The sequence below is a fragment of the Dysidea avara genome, chromosome 10 (genome assembly GCF_963678975.1).
Source record: "Dysidea avara chromosome 10, odDysAvar1.4, whole genome shotgun sequence".
Lineage (NCBI taxonomy): Eukaryota > Metazoa > Porifera > Demospongiae > Dictyoceratida > Dysideidae > Dysidea > Dysidea avara.
The window spans coordinates 21,306,101-21,322,219 of NC_089281.1; the positions used below are offsets into that span (position 1 = coordinate 21,306,101).

Below are 16,119 nucleotides of genomic sequence, written 5' to 3' on the forward strand. Positions count from 1 at the left end.
TACCATTGAAGAAAATATATGAGTGAATGATTTCAGATTTGGTTTCATTTCTGAAAGCCGGATCGGCAGTTATTTTTAAATTTACTGGCCCAATTTACTTTTGAAAGAAAAATTGCTTTAATCATAGCTTGCTACTTGCAATTAGACCTTTACAAGATGTTCGTTGTTGTGCATGAAACATTTTTCAATATTTTACCCGGTCTGACAAAACCTGTCTTATAGCCTTTTCAGTTAGCATGACTTGATAGTTATCTTGTGAAAAGGGTAGGACATTTAAACTTGGTCATGCAGCTAATAGCTGTTGTATAGCACTATAATTAAATTTTGCCAAAGATTGAAGTAGATTCATTAAAGGTTATGAGTTATCAAACTTGGATAACTGCATGGAAATGCTATAATACTGATTTGTTAGACAGTGTCACATTTATTTAAATGATACAAGACATTAGATGTAACTAATAGAGTTTATTTGATTTGACGCATCACACATCATTTCTAAGACATAAGAATCTAAATGCTCTAGTGTCTAGTAAGTACATATAAACACACACCCTGGTCCTTTCCTGGAGTTAGTGTTTCTATTGAATTGGAAGATTCAGGTACCTTACTTACTCCATTAAAAATGCTATTAAATTTTGTTACAGTAAATCTGATATATAAAAGTATATTGATTTATAACAGATTTTATAAGACTTTTATCTGCACAGGACCACAACCATTAGCAATTTACATGTGTATTTATTTATTAAATCACAGCTAATGGACTTCACACGCCATCACTACAACCGCACTCCATTAAAATGTGATGTAATGACACCACAGGAAGTGGCAAACAGGATATTGGAGATGGTTAATGGATGTGCATGCTTCCTATAAAAGAGTGGTCACCAGTAGTGGAATCAACAGTGTAACTGATAGTAACTAACATGATGATCAGAGTAGTTGGTATAGTCTTGTTGTTGTGTCTCCTGAGGAGCAGTTTACAAGCGAAGAGTGACGATAAAGACAAAAAAGATGACACTGGTATGTAATACATGTGTAAAAAATTCTGTGTATATCAAATTTCAAAGCCAATAATTATATAAGTGCCTCCGCAATAGATTAAAAATCAAAACAATGTTACTGATTTGGTAAAATACAGTTGCATTTGTTTGTGCATGTTGGGATCATGTATACATGCAGAGCAGGCCAACATGTAGCTGCAGTATTTTATTATATGCTAAAGTACTCATTATACATCACAAGCATGTGTGTGTAGATATATGCACATGTCATGCAGGATTGGTGGCAAGGGAACAGCCCCAGAAAAATTCTGCACAAATTGCAAAATACATCTATTGATGCATGCATTGTACGTTACTGGTAGTATCTATAGTGTTTTGTATAACACAATCTGCATTTTTTTCAGAGAGTCCAATTTACTTCTTTGGATTTTTTGTTAATCCTTACAAACCTAATCAAGGCAGCAAGGCTGATTTAAAGCTGATACTAGTAAACACTGACAGTGAACCGGTATCATTTACGATGGTTGCTCCAGGGATAGACTATGCCAACAGTGGAACTATATTTCCTAATGAATGGAACACGGTAGATATACCAAGTGAAGCTGAAGTGTCCTCAATTGACGACCAGAATAAAGGAATTTACCTTACTGCGACTCGTAATGCAGTGACTGTGATTGGCCAAAGTATTAATGGTAACTATATCGACACTTTCACCCTTCTACCTGTTGCAAACCTGAATGCTGACAAGTACACTTATTATAGCATCACTGCCTCATATGTCCACTCTGATAACAGCACTATTCTAATAGTAGGCACAGAAGACAGCACTACAATGGAGTTGATAGTTACAGAAGAGGTTCAAGTCAAGATTGGAGACAATGTGAATAATCTTGTTCCAGGCAATCTCTACTCATTCGTAATCAACAGGTTTCAAACGGTGTACATTGCTACACATATAAAAGGAGCAGACTTAGGTGGAACTAAAATTGTTACAGACAAACCAGTATCTGTGCTTAGTGGTAATGGTGACGGTAATAATATTGATTGGCCACGAGGAAACTATTTAGTGGAACAGATCCCACCAAGTGCATATTGGGACAAAGTGTACTATTTTGCATCTAGCGGGATAAGTGACATTAGAGTAATTGCAGCAGAAGATGGCACTAATGTTGACATACATTGTAATGGCATCAAAGAGTCTCACACTATTAATGAGGGTAAAAGTGTTGAAAAAACATTTACATCCGCAGTGGAGATTTCATATGGTGCAGTCCATTCAGACAAGCCAGTTCTAGTTGCTCAGATGGGAACTTTTTTACCTTCGATGGGAGACCCAATGATGGCAATGATACTTGGGGCAAACCAATATACTAATAGATTAGACAGTTCTACTCTCAATCCTGAGGATTCTTCCAAACAATATTATCACTACATCAATCTCTTTGTACTAGCAGAATATTATCAACCCATCAAGATACATTTAACACAGGGAGGAGAGACCCAGACACTTAACAATGGAAAATGGGAACCAATTATAACTGACAATTTCGTTAAAGCTTATGCTTTACAAATATCCATCAAACCTGGTCCATACTCCATCACACATGATAATCCAGCTGCTAAGATGACTGTAATGTCATTTGGTACTGGAGATGAGTTTGGTGGATATGGTCACAGTATGCAATTCAGAGTGGCACAAGGTATGTTATATGATGTTGCTATGCAGAAAATTCTCCATTTACACCAAAAGCAAAGACAAAGCAAACATAATTTAGCTACACAAACGTGATTCCTACAGTATATATGTCATACAGCTGTACATGTATATGGCAGCAAGATGCATGTTCAAATTGCAAGCATTTTAGTACTGCAAAATTTCTTTGTACTGGCCTCATTGAAAATGCTTCAGTAATGAGGTCACGGATACAATCATATCATTTATAAAGAACTGATCACTATATGCTAACATACATATGCATACATAGATACTGTATATTCGATATGCAATTTATCATATTTCTTGTAGTGCTACCCTTATGTCCAGTACTTGAGGATATTGACAATGGAAGTGTTGAGTGTTCGCTGGGAAGTGATGGGATACCCTCAGAAGGAGACACTTGTATATATGTGTGTGATGAAGGGTTTGTTGTAACTGGTAGCAGTATTACCAGAGAATGTCAGAGTGATGGGAGTTGGAGTGGTAGTGAACCAACTTGTGAGAGAGGTGAGTAGTAAACCTATAGTATACACATACATACTCTGAAAAGTACATTTAATATGTGCCATTAACATACAGTAAAACCAGTAACTATATAATATATAGCTAAATTATTTGTACAGTCAACACTACAATTTTGTAGTCAGATGAGAAAATAATGATGAATGAAAGCCACTATATTTAACAGATTTTATTCTGGAGTACTGAACATAGCTATATGTATAGATGCACAAAAATTTTTAACACAAGCAATTTACTTAGGCATGTATGGTATATGTCAGGTTGCCATTTTAAAAAATTAATGGTTTTCTGAAATACGTTATATCCTTCTACTTGTAGTCCTATGTTATCAACTTGAAGCTCCTGATAATGGAAAGGTGGAGTGTACTGGTAATCAGTATGAAGATGTGTGTACCTTCTTATGTGATGATGGTTTTGAGTTAACTGGTAGTGACACCAGGATCTGTCAGAGTGATGCTAACTGGAGTGGTAATGAGGCTGAGTGTGTACCAGGTATGTGTGTGTGGCCTGTTTAATAATTGTTGCTGTTGCGGTACTATGTATCAGATACATAGTTTTATATATGAAGTATGAGACAGGGTCCTAACCAAAATATATTTTGAACTAATAGAGTACATATTTGTAAAGGTTTTACACATTCAGTTACACATGACAGCCATGCAACCTTTGTGGCCCTGTGGCGATTCTAGACCTACCTACAGGGGAGCCAAGTAGGGAACAGTATGGCTATTTTTGTTTGGCTGTAATATACAGTAGAATTTCAAGGGGTCTGGGGGTGCAACCCCCAGAAGCTGCAGGATTTTTGCAATTTGAAGGCTTGAAAACAGCCTAAAATTTATGCTAAAACATGAAAAATGCCAAAAATAACAATGCCAATCTATACTGCAACTTTTCCCCAACATTTTAAAGTTATTTTTCAGCAGGGGGTCCATGGTCTCCCCCCTTAGTATATCGCCTATGCCTTTGTCTCTTCTGTTAATTTTACACATAGATCATAAATATACACACCTGTACAGACACTGAGTGCAACAAGCACAACTAAAGTAATCAATGTTTCATACCTTGCTTGTTGATACTTTTATAGGCTCGCATCAACATGGAAAACGCAAACACAAGAAAGCTGGAAATCACATAAACAAAGATAGAGACTACAAGCAAGAATTATGATAAAAATAATGAACATGCATATATATTGAGAACAGTTATAAACATTTATACACTCACATGCATACAGTAGTATACACATTGCAATAGGCATTGTAGAATTGTAGCACTTTATTAATTTAGCTGTATTTACACTACTACAGTTGCAATAACACATAAATTTGTTGTACAACAGAGTTGTCTTATATAATAAAGAGTTAGAAATAATAACATAATACAATAGAGGGAGGGAATATACTGAGTTCAGGTAATAAATTATGGCGTGTGCTCCTGACAGTGTTGAACAGTATAAACTTGCACATTATTCCTTCTTGTAATTAAAATTGCTATACATCAATTATTGCTAGCTAGCAAGTCGCTGTTGCGTGTACTAGCATTCAGATGTGATCTATTATAATGTTTAGGTACATGAGTATTTCATGGTTGATTAAACATCAGAGGCAACCAGGATGGAACCATCAACCTTGTAGCTAGCCACCTATCAATTAACAAATCACAGAACCATTATCTAAGACACTGAAGTCCCTACATTAACTGGGGTGGTAGATGTGTTACAGGACGGATTAGACAGAGCACGATGACGACCAAACGACTTAATAACTCTTATTATTTGGACTCTCCACGCATGCGCATTGTACAGACATATATTAATTCCAATATAACACTCCCCCCCTACAAAAAGGATGATGCCTGTGACTTACAAGAACAAAAGTGAAATGACCAATAAAACCTAATAAATACAACATGGGAGTGAATGCACAGGAGTCCAGTTCAACTAAACAGTGGCTCTTGACAGAGCATCAGCGATTACATTATCACGCCCTTTTATATGGCGGATCTTTAAATTGTATTCTTGAAACGCAAGACTCCACCGGAGTAGTCTCTGGTTCTTGTTTTTCATTTTCTCAATGAACACAAGAGGATTGTGGTCAGTATAAACTTCAACTGGAGCTATGGTGGTGCCCAAATACACATCGAAATGTTGTAATGCTAATAAAAGAGCCAATGTCTCTTTCTCTGTGGTCGAATAATTAACTTGGTGTTTGTTAAACTTGTACGAAAAGTAACATACTGGGTGATCAATGCTACAACGTCCTTCTTGTAATAGAACTGCACCAATGCCAATGTCACTGGCGTCAACTTGAAGTTTAAAAGGCTTCTTAAAATCAGGGGCCTTTAACACAGGTGCAGACAACAACAAAGATTTAATCTTCTCAAAAGCATGCTGACATTCTGTACTCCATACAAACTTCTTCTGTTTCTGCAGTAAAGTGGTAAGTGGTTCAGCAATGGTGGAGAAGTTATAGCAGAACTTGCGGTAGTATCCCGCCATTCCTAAGAACCGCATTATTTCACGCTTGTCTACTGGGGTAGGGAATTTCAAAATGGCCTCTACTTTCGATACTACCGGAGCAACTTCTCCCTGGCCAACGATGTGCCCCAAAAACTTAACTCGTGCTCTACAGAACTCACTCTTGGACAGATTGACTGTAAGGTGAGCACCCCGCAACCTGCTAAAGAACTTCTGCAATAACTGTATATGATCTTCCCAGCTGTCACTATATATCACCAGGTCATCTATATAAGCATCACAGCCCTCCAGCCCACGAATTACACCATTCACCATTCGCTGGAAGGTGGCTGGTGCATTTTTCATGCCAAAGGGCATGACACAGTATTAGAATAAACCGTCCGGGGTTGCAAACGCTGACAACTCTTGAGCTCGCCTGGTTAATGGCACTTGCCAGTACCCCTTCAGTAAATCAAATGTGCTAACATATTTAGCATGACCAATTCTGTCAATACAGTCATCCACCCTGGGAATTGGGTAGGAATCCGTCTTAGAAACTCCATTCAACTTCCGAAAGTCAGTGCAAAATCTATATGTGCCATCCGACTTTGGCACGAGAACGCAAGGAGAGCTCCACTGACTTTGGCTAGGCTCAATAATTCCATTTCGTAGCATATACTCTATTTCATTCCTCATTAATTTTAACTTCACTGGGTTAACCCTGTAAGGGTGCTGCTTAATAGGGGATGTTTCTCCCACATCAACATCATGTACTGTAACTGTGGTCTTCCCTGGTACATCAGGAAACAAATCAGTAAACTCACATAACAGCTTCGTTAACACCTCCTTTTCCTGTAGTGGCAGGTGGCTCAGCTTCTGCTCTAAATTCAACAGCACATCCGAATTTTTCAACCTTAGGCTCCTTCCTATCTCCTCATCCTCCAGTGTCCTACCATTCAGCTCCTTCCTACCAACACTAACACAATTCGAAACAACAGACACTGGATCGTTGTTACCTTCTCTACCATGGTATGGCTTGAGCATGTTCACATGACATAGTCTCTTCTCCTTCCGCCGGCCAGGAGTCTGAATCAAATAGTCAACATCGTTCACCTTCTGTTCTACGGTGTACGGACCACAATAACGTGCCTGTAATAGCTGACCATGTATAGGTAGGAGGACTAGTACTTGATCTCCTGGTTGAAAGGTGCGGGATCTGGCTTTTTTGTCATACCACTGTTTCATTCGACTCTGTGAGGATCTCAAGTTTTTCTGTGCTAACTTATTAGCCACCTTAAGTCTCTCGCGCACATCAGTAATGTGCGTGATAACACTGTGTGACGAATCATTGTCACTGTTTAGCCAAGATTCCTTAAGCAGTTTAAGCGGACCTCGAGGGAGATGACCAAAAACTAATTCAAATGGGGAGAACCCTAAGGATTCCTGTGCTGACTCTCTGGCTGCAAACAACAGCAAAGGGATACCCTCATCCCAGTCATGCTTCTGTGTCATACAATAGGCTCTCATCATTGACTTCAAGGTTTGGTGAAACCTTTCCAGTGCCCCCTGGCTTTGTGGGTGATATGCTGTGGATTTGACTTGGTGAATACCCAGTTGGACCATAACACTCTGGAACAACCCAGACATAAAGTTAGACCCTTGGTCTGACTGCACCACTTTCGGAAGCCCTACAAATGTAAAGAATTTTATTAAAGCCATTACAATCTTATCTGCTTTAATATTATGCAACGGAATGGCTTCCGGGAACCGAGTTGAAGCACACATAATGGTAAGGAGGTATTGATTTCCTGCACGAGTCTTGGGCAACGGCCCCACACAATCCACAATAATACGACTAAAGGGTTCCTCCATAGCGGGTATAGGAATAAGGGGAGACACTGGTGGGTGCTGATTGGGTTTCCCTGTGAACTGACAGACATGACATGTTTTACAAAACTTCTTAACGTCACCATGCAACCCAGGCCAATAGAAGTGACCTAACACTTTACGATACGTTTTCGCAATACCAAGGTGACCTGCTAAAGGTGTATCGTGAGCCAAAACTAAAATGTCTTTCCTATAGGGTGGTGGGACCACAACCTGGTAAACCACACTCCATTCGTTAGATGCCGGAACATTCGGCGGTCGCCACTTCCTCATCACAACATTACCACTATTCAAAAAATAACACACTGGAACTTTCTCCGCTTCTCTCTCACTTAATGCCCCCTTCTTAATGTTCATAATCTCAAAGTCTCTCTCTTGCTCTGCAACTAACCTCGAGGGAGACAACCCTAGTGGGTGATTACAACCTGGTTGACTGTTCATTTCTGGCACACCATGTGAGGAAGGGGTTCCAGAATTAATAACCACTGACTCTTCTCTACAGCCATTGGAAAATTCCTCTGGTCTGTTGTTCTCATCCGCAGCCTTCTCAGCCGCTTTTGCCATTGCTCGGGTTACAGCACATGAAGGAAAGAAGCAACTGAATTGCTCTTCTTCTGTAATTGAACAAGGAACCTCCGACACTCGTGGTTCACCTGTGACCTTGTCCCCCGCCAAATCATTGCCCAGTATCATTGACACTCCTTTAACAGGTAGGGAGGGGCGTAAACCTACAGCAACAACACCTGAAACTATGTCAGACTGTAGGCTAACCACATGTAAGGGTACACTGATAACTCCCATCTCTACTCCTTGCAATAGCACACTAATTCCAGCTGAGGTCTGGTCAGAAAATGGTAACACACTGTCCAACAATAGTGACTGTGTGGCTCCAGTGTCCCTTAACACATTAATTGGAACTTTCTTGGTACCTCCCTCCAAACACACAAACCCTCTCGACACAAACGGTAACAATACCTCATCTGCTGTACCTCCTACAGACTCTGATGTTCCTTGATTCCTGGTTTCATTAACTGAATCAGTTACGTCCACCATCTTCGGTATAATTAGTGAATCAGATTCTACTCTGTGATTCTTCCTCTCCAAGGCTCTACATTCCGACATCACATGACCCTTTTTCTTACAGTAGTAGCAGGTTGGGCCCGTTGTGAACCGTTGACTACGTCGCACTGGAGGATCACTCGCACGGCCAGAAGCTTGAGAACCACCACCACCAGACAGAGGGTTACTAGAGTATCCTCTGTTACCAGCATGAGGTGGTAAGTCTCGAGACTGGTGTCTGAACACAGGCTTATGGGTCAAGGTATAATCATCAGCCAGTACCGCGGCTTGGTGAAGGTTTTCACCTTTCTGTTCATCTATATAAGTTTTCAGTTCTGTAGGCAGGCAATTCTTGAATTCCTCAACCAGTACCAGCTGGCGTAACTGAACATAGTTCTTATCAACATTCTTAGATAGACACCATCGGTCGAACAACATTTCTTTTTCCCTTCCAAACTCTACGTAGGTTTGTTTATCTGTTTTCTTAGAGTCTCTAAATCGTTGCCGATAGGCTTCCGGGACCAGCTCGTAGGCTTTCAAAATACTTGTCTTCACAGTTTCATATTCAGAGCTCTCCTCTATTGACAAAGCTGAATAAACAGCTCGGGCCTTTCCCACGAGGCCACTTTGTAGGAGCAGCGTCCATGAATCTTTCGGCCACTTTAAACTCTGTGCCACCTTCTCAAAATGTAGAAAAAACTTATCTACCTCCGTTTCAGAAAAGCTAGGGACAAATTTCATATGTCTGCTTACATCAAAAATATCTCTGCTGCCTGTTTCCCGTGAACTAGTTGGGGGTGACACTGCCGCCGATTTCGACACTTCTAGCTCCTTCAGTCTCAATTGGACTTCCAACTCTTTCTCCCTCAGTTGTAACTCTTTTACTTTCAGCTCCGCTTCTCTTTCCTTAGCTCTCGCTTCTAATTCCAACCGACGAATTGCTATGGCGGACGGCTCTTCTATCTCGTCATCCGAAATAAGTTCTTCTTCGTGTAAATACTTTACAATAATCTGCCGAATCTCACCCTTCTTCGCGCCATTCGCAACAGTAAGTTTGTAGTGTCCCGCCAATTGCGTCAGCTCTGCTCGTTTCAACTTCGACAACACAGTAAGTGATGGCTCCTTAACGAATGATTCAATGTCCAGAGACATCCCAGTACAATCACAATGTTTGTAGAAAATTGGTCCCAATTAGTGCTCACTACCAAATAAATGCAGCACCTTTCCTCGACGAGTCCTGCCACGAAAACAACAAGGAAACAACAAGGTCGCTTATTAACAAATGATCGTCACCTTATCAGGTACCATTAACCCGGTACCAAGGATTAAGGCTTAGCGGTTTTCGAACCGCAGGAAGAGATACAGCACCAAACACTCGAAGACCACAGGAACAGTCGATTAACAAGTATCTCTCCTTTTCCGCTCCCGGACAAGCCCCCAAATCTGTTACAGGACGGATTAGACAGAGCACGATGACGACCAAACGACTTAATAACTCTTATTATTTGGACTCTCCACGCATGCGCATTGTACAGACATATATTAATTCCAATATAACAGATGGTACATAGCTTCTGTGCTTAGAAATACTGAAAATTATGTAACTTATCTTGGGTCCATGCATGCATTTCAATAAATACAAGGTATATGTGTGTATGTGCATATAATGTATATATGTATAACATATCAGTGTGTGGTTACCCTACACACACACACACACACTAACACACACACACACTAACACACACGCAATAACACACACGCACTAACACACACACACACACATGCACTAACACACACACACACTAACACATACACACTAACACACACACACACACACTAACACATACACACACACAATTATATATATTTGCCCATATATATATACATACATGAAAATGCATGATCTCACTTTAATTTATAATAATAAAAACACAATACAAATTATATATTGCCTATATGTAGTTATGCTGTCATGTGCTTAAACTGTTGTAATTTGTGTGTTGGAAAACATTCAAATAAACTTTGTGTATATAGGTAGCCAATATTGATTTATTTGTTAATGCAAAACCCATCAAGAATACAATACTAATGTACAAAAAATCATATGCAGCTATACATGTACATGATTGCAGCTAAGTAGCTAGCCATGCCTTGCTACTGTAGGTGTTTATACAGTTGTGCATTGGAACACTATAGTGATACGTATCTATTTAGCCTAGTAGCTATAGGCATAGCTATAAACCTATATATACATGCATATGGACCATGGTAAATCCATATCTTTGCTATTCATGCACAGCTGTGCATGTGCTCTATCTCTTATAGACTACAGTAACATGGCTACTTACTTCTATAATCGTGTAAGTACGTAGCTGGATAGACTATGTTCTGTGACAGTATGTAGAGCGTATATGTTATCTAAGCACTATGAAGCCATATAATTATAGCGCTGGTGAAACCATGGATATAGTATCATTAAAAGGAACACCATACCATTGGATATTACCATATATGCACAATGGTGATGTTAAATCATTGTTAAAATCAAAGAGAGAAGGAATACTATATCTGAATGAGACTGGTCTACCAGAGGTTTGTAACTGTATGTGCTCAGTACTAATCTAATTGTATACATTGACACTATAGGGTTTGAGTAATAGCATTCTTAAAAAGATGTGTTGTGATATTGCTAAAAGAATGGACTACCTTTCATCATTACATAATTGTACATCGTGACTTGGCCGCCAGGAATTGCATGTAAGTACACCCATGGCTGCATGGAATTGTAGAATTACATGATGGTACAATATTATATGTAAGGCAAATGCGATTGATGCTGTAAACAGTTTAGCCTGTATAGCTTTACATAGGAGATTTCCCTATGCAACTCAAGATTGCACCATGCATCCTCTATAAAAGTATATACAGAAACTGCATGCTGTGCATGGTAAAGTATTGATGTATTCTCCACTCCAATTGACATGGGATAATACCTTTCTGCTCTCTTTAACAAGTAATGTTAACTGCATTTTATTAGTATTTTTGTGCTAGATTTACAGTTTGTAAGCAATCAAATAACTAACAATAATATGATTATATGTAGCAAGTAATTAGTGTACTATACCTTTGATTTGAACCCTAACACTAATACACTATAGCAGTTTTATATGTTTAATAGTTTTACTGTTACAGGTTGGATAAAGACGTTACAGTTAGAGTGGCTGATTCAGTTTGGATTTTCTTGTGATGTTTATGTGTCAGACTAAATCGTAATACCCCATACCCGTAAAATGGCTAGCTCTTGAAGTATTGTGTGATAAAGTGTTTATAGTAAAGTCAGATGTAGTAAGTATATATAGATATGGTAATAAATGTTGGTGAGCTGTTATTTAACTGTACAGTGGTCATTTGGGATAACCATATTGGGAAATTTTCTCATTGGGGTTAGAACCATACCTTTCAGTGGATGTGCTTCAGATGACCAACTATCTGAAAAGAGGAGGAACACTGGATCAACAACCTCTCTGCTCTGATGAAATGTATGTTATACATAATGACTCACACTCATTGGTTATCTATAAGCATAGCTAGTACATCAAAGCTAACAAACAGCTCTTCACATGTGTCCAATGTCATACACAGTTGAGCTGTTCACCTTTATTCACTTGAGCTCTGATGAAAACCATGGCCAGAAATAAACACATGTTCTCTATACAATTATTTTGTGTTGGAATAGTCAAGTCTGTATGCAAGTAGAAAGCATCAGTGTTCACAACAAGTTCACCTGATACCGACTATTCTTAAAGCCTCTTAACTTACTTGTTTGACTAGTGGCTACATATCATAATAAATAGTTCTGGTGTTCAGTAGGCTTCAGCACACTGCTGAGAATGTTTTGACTACTGAATAAGTATATTTTAACTACTGTTGTTGCCGCACTACTGAAATACTATGGATAACTACTTATTCCATTGTGGTGATTGTTGTGTTTAGGTATACGAAATGATGCAGTGGTGTTGGCAGTATCTACCAGAAAACAGACCAACTTTCTTACAGCTAGTGAAGAAGATTTGTCAGCTAAATACTACAATTGCAGTGTGACAACAATCATTATCAAACTGATAAATTAATAGTATACAATGACATAGTTAGGGATAGAGGTGTGCGATGACTAATTTAGACATATCTCAATATTTCCTTTGAACTTATCTCGATTATCTAACACATCTCGATAAACTGAAACAATTATTTATTTTAGTAAACTGCCAATATTGTAACCAGTAAAGTGAGAAAATTGCAATTTGAACACTATAAAAATCTGAAAAATGTTAGTCTTAACATTGTTCCCAATACAAGCGGTAGCCACCAGGAAGTACCTACACCATCACGTATACAAATAATTTACAGAAGTTTGCTATTATTTAGATTAATAAACCTATCATCCTTATCTCAATAAGTCTTAAGGTTACGGGATAGTGAGTAACTGTCAAACAAAAATTTTATTACTAATTAAGGCTAATTAAGGTGGGCTTGGTGTTGTTGTGTTGTGTATCAGCTGGTAACAGGCTTAAATTGTTGGGAGAATAATAATAGCATGCTGACTGGACAGTTACAAGAAAACACATGTAACAGTACAAGATAACATAGAAACAACACACTTAGCAACTAGCACACTTGTAAGCGCATGGCAATATTTTCCTGAACCAAAAATCAAGACTGTCAAACTAGTTGTTAACATTTTGTATAAACAGACTACTAACTTGGCTTCTTGTCTAGGGCTTGACGGAGCCATTTGTTAGAAATAATGTTTCTAGTGCTTGTGATATTAATTTAAAAATTAATTTTGTGACCACATTGTCTTGATTTAGGCCACATTGTAGTCATATTTCAGCAACTATACACATTATTCACAAATCCTCTTTTCAGTCCCCCACAAGTGATGTTCTTCAAACCTTAGAATTGTTAGTAAGTTCTCATGGTTCTTCATTGGTCTGATTTTTGGTTCACAGTTTTCACTAATTGACATGGGGACAACTCATGTTTCCATAACAACATTTGAATTCTATGTCGATTAATGAGAAGTTAAGAATGCATAAATATTTGATAACAATGCATTATGAAAAATCAAACCCCTAATCATGAAAAATGATTGATAGTGTACATGTGGGGTTTACAGTATCCCATAACCTTATGATATCTCAATAATCGAATATATCTAGATAACCGCACACCTCTATAGTTAGGGATAACTTAAATGGTTAGGCTGTCTCCGCTTACAAGAATGTTGTGGTGATGCTAGTACTCATTGCTGATCTGGTCCATCTGCATGGAGTTGCAAGCTGTCTTATTATTATTATTGTTTACTGTGCAAAACCTCTTACAAAGAGTATATACAAGCACAGATAATAAATCAGCAAAATTAATTATGTGGTTAATTGATGTTCAGCTAGCCTTGCTTTAATTTGGTCTAAACTTGAACAGGTGATGAGGTCGTTGGGTAAGTTATTCCAAATCTTTATACTTGAAGGGAAGAATGAGTTAAGGTATGAGTTTACTCTTGTGTTTGGCTGTAACAGCCTCATTGAATGACCTCGTAGAGAGTAGTTAGATGGAGCTGGTATGAGTATGGTATCAGCCGGTATATCTATTAATTGGTGCATGATCTTAAACATTGTGATCGCTTTCAGCTGGTTTCTGCAGTGAGCCAGAGGTGGCCAATTCAAATTTTGTAACATGTTTGTGACACTTGCATATGAAGAATAATTATTATACACAAACCTCGCACACCGTCTTTGAACTGATTCAATAGCTAAGATATCCTTTTGTGTATAAGGGTCCCAGACCACACAGGCATACTCTAGGATTGGTTTAATAAGTGACTTGTAACAACTCACGAGATTGGGCAGCTATGAAGGTTACGTTGTAAAAATCCTTTGATACTGTTAGCTTTGTTAGTTATCTGTCTAATGTGTTTAGACCAGGATAGCTTCGAGTCAATAGTAAGACCTAGGTACTTGGTGTGCGTCACCTCCTGCACAACAGTGTCATACAAAGTGTAATGGTAAAATATAGGCTTTTTCTTGTATGTTATTCTGATGAATTCACATTTCTTAACATTAAAGGCCATTTTCCATTTATTTGCCCATCTTTCCAAAATAGTTAGATCTTTCTGAAGTTGGTAACAGTCTTCTTTTGAGTTAATAGGGGTGTACAGAATGATGTCATCTGCATATAATCTTACTGTCGATAGTATGTTTTTTGGTAAATCATTTATGAAGCATAAGAACAATAATGGAGCAAGAATGGTTCCTTGTGGAACTCCTGATGTCACTTGACTTACATCACTTTGCTCACCATTAACTAATACCTGTTGTCGTCTTCCAGTAAGAAAATCTTTCAACCATTCTAAAGTGTTGCCCCGGATACCATAATGATGTAGTTTATGGTAAAGATGTTGGTGTGATACCTTATCGAAGGCCTTAGAGAAATCTAAAAGAATTGCATCAGTTTGTCCATTGTTGTTTAAGGATTCAGCAAAGTCATTGATAGTAAGTAGAAGTTGTGTCTCACAAGATCGACCATGGCGAAAGCCATGTTGCTCATCACACAAGATGTTGTGTTGAGAAAGGTGGGAGAAAATGTGTGAATATATTATATGTTCTAAGATCTTGGAGCATATGCATGTTAATGATACGGGTCTATAGTTGCTGCAGAGGGTACGGTCTCCCTTTTTGAATACTGGGACAATATTCGCTTGCTTCCAATCAGGTGGGACTCTGGATTGATGGATGGATGTCTGCATGGCTTTCTCAGGCTAAGACACTGTATGATGTGCTAATGTACAATTGCCATTTCTTAACCATTAAAGCTTGTAGGCTCAATCCCTGTTATTCAGTAAAACTGAATGCAGCACCACAATGTGATGATTATGATATCATTTTTTGACAACATGCAATATTATTATAAACAATGCATGACATGAATGATGTTTATGTATAGTTTCCCTATACATCATTTCTGTATAGGTATATAGGAAATGTTATCAATAAGCAAATCTTTCCAAACGTATGTCAACAATACAATGTGATAATGTGGGAAAACTGTTGATGTATGCACATGAATATATTGTGAGATATGTAGTTTTAAACCAGTATCACATTGGAAGGGAAAAAACCATGAGTTTGAAATTTTCAATGTGATTGCAGTCATTCAATTAAAGTTGAAGAATGCTGAGGAGGTTGGACGCTTTCTAAGCGCCACATAAATATATTGCATTTTTTATTTTGGTATTTCATGTGACCCTCAATTGTCACAATACAAATTTGATGGGATTGACTGGGGTTGATTAGATATTCGGATGGTGCTTCACGTAAGCTTCAAGGTAATGTACTTTGTTTTGTAAAAGCACTTGGTGAAATTAATAAGTTGCGGTTTGGTGTGTAGAACTTCTCCAGAATTGTCACGTACGCATT

General features: G+C 38.3%; 2 protein-coding genes across 2 annotated transcripts; one reads left to right on the forward strand and one right to left on the reverse strand.

Moving 5' to 3' along the window:
• The first annotated feature begins 783 nt into the window (after positions 1 to 783).
• LOC136267848 (uncharacterized) lies at positions 784 to 4,612 on the forward strand. The gene is made up of 5 exons (XM_066063011.1): positions 784 to 1,023; positions 1,409 to 2,704; positions 3,031 to 3,228; positions 3,562 to 3,735; positions 4,328 to 4,612. Exons 1-5 carry the CDS (start codon positions 927 to 929, stop codon positions 4,408 to 4,410), a joined length of 1,848 nt encoding a protein of 615 aa, XP_065919083.1. The 5' UTR covers positions 784 to 926; the 3' UTR covers positions 4,411 to 4,612.
• A 1,473-nt stretch (positions 4,613 to 6,085) lies between these two features.
• LOC136236846 (uncharacterized) lies at positions 6,086 to 9,796 on the reverse strand. Its single transcript, XM_066027077.1, has one exon. The coding sequence runs from the start codon at positions 9,794 to 9,796 to the stop codon at positions 6,086 to 6,088; it is 3,711 nt and encodes a 1,236-aa protein (XP_065883149.1).
• Positions 9,797 to 16,119: the final 6,323 nt, after the last annotated feature.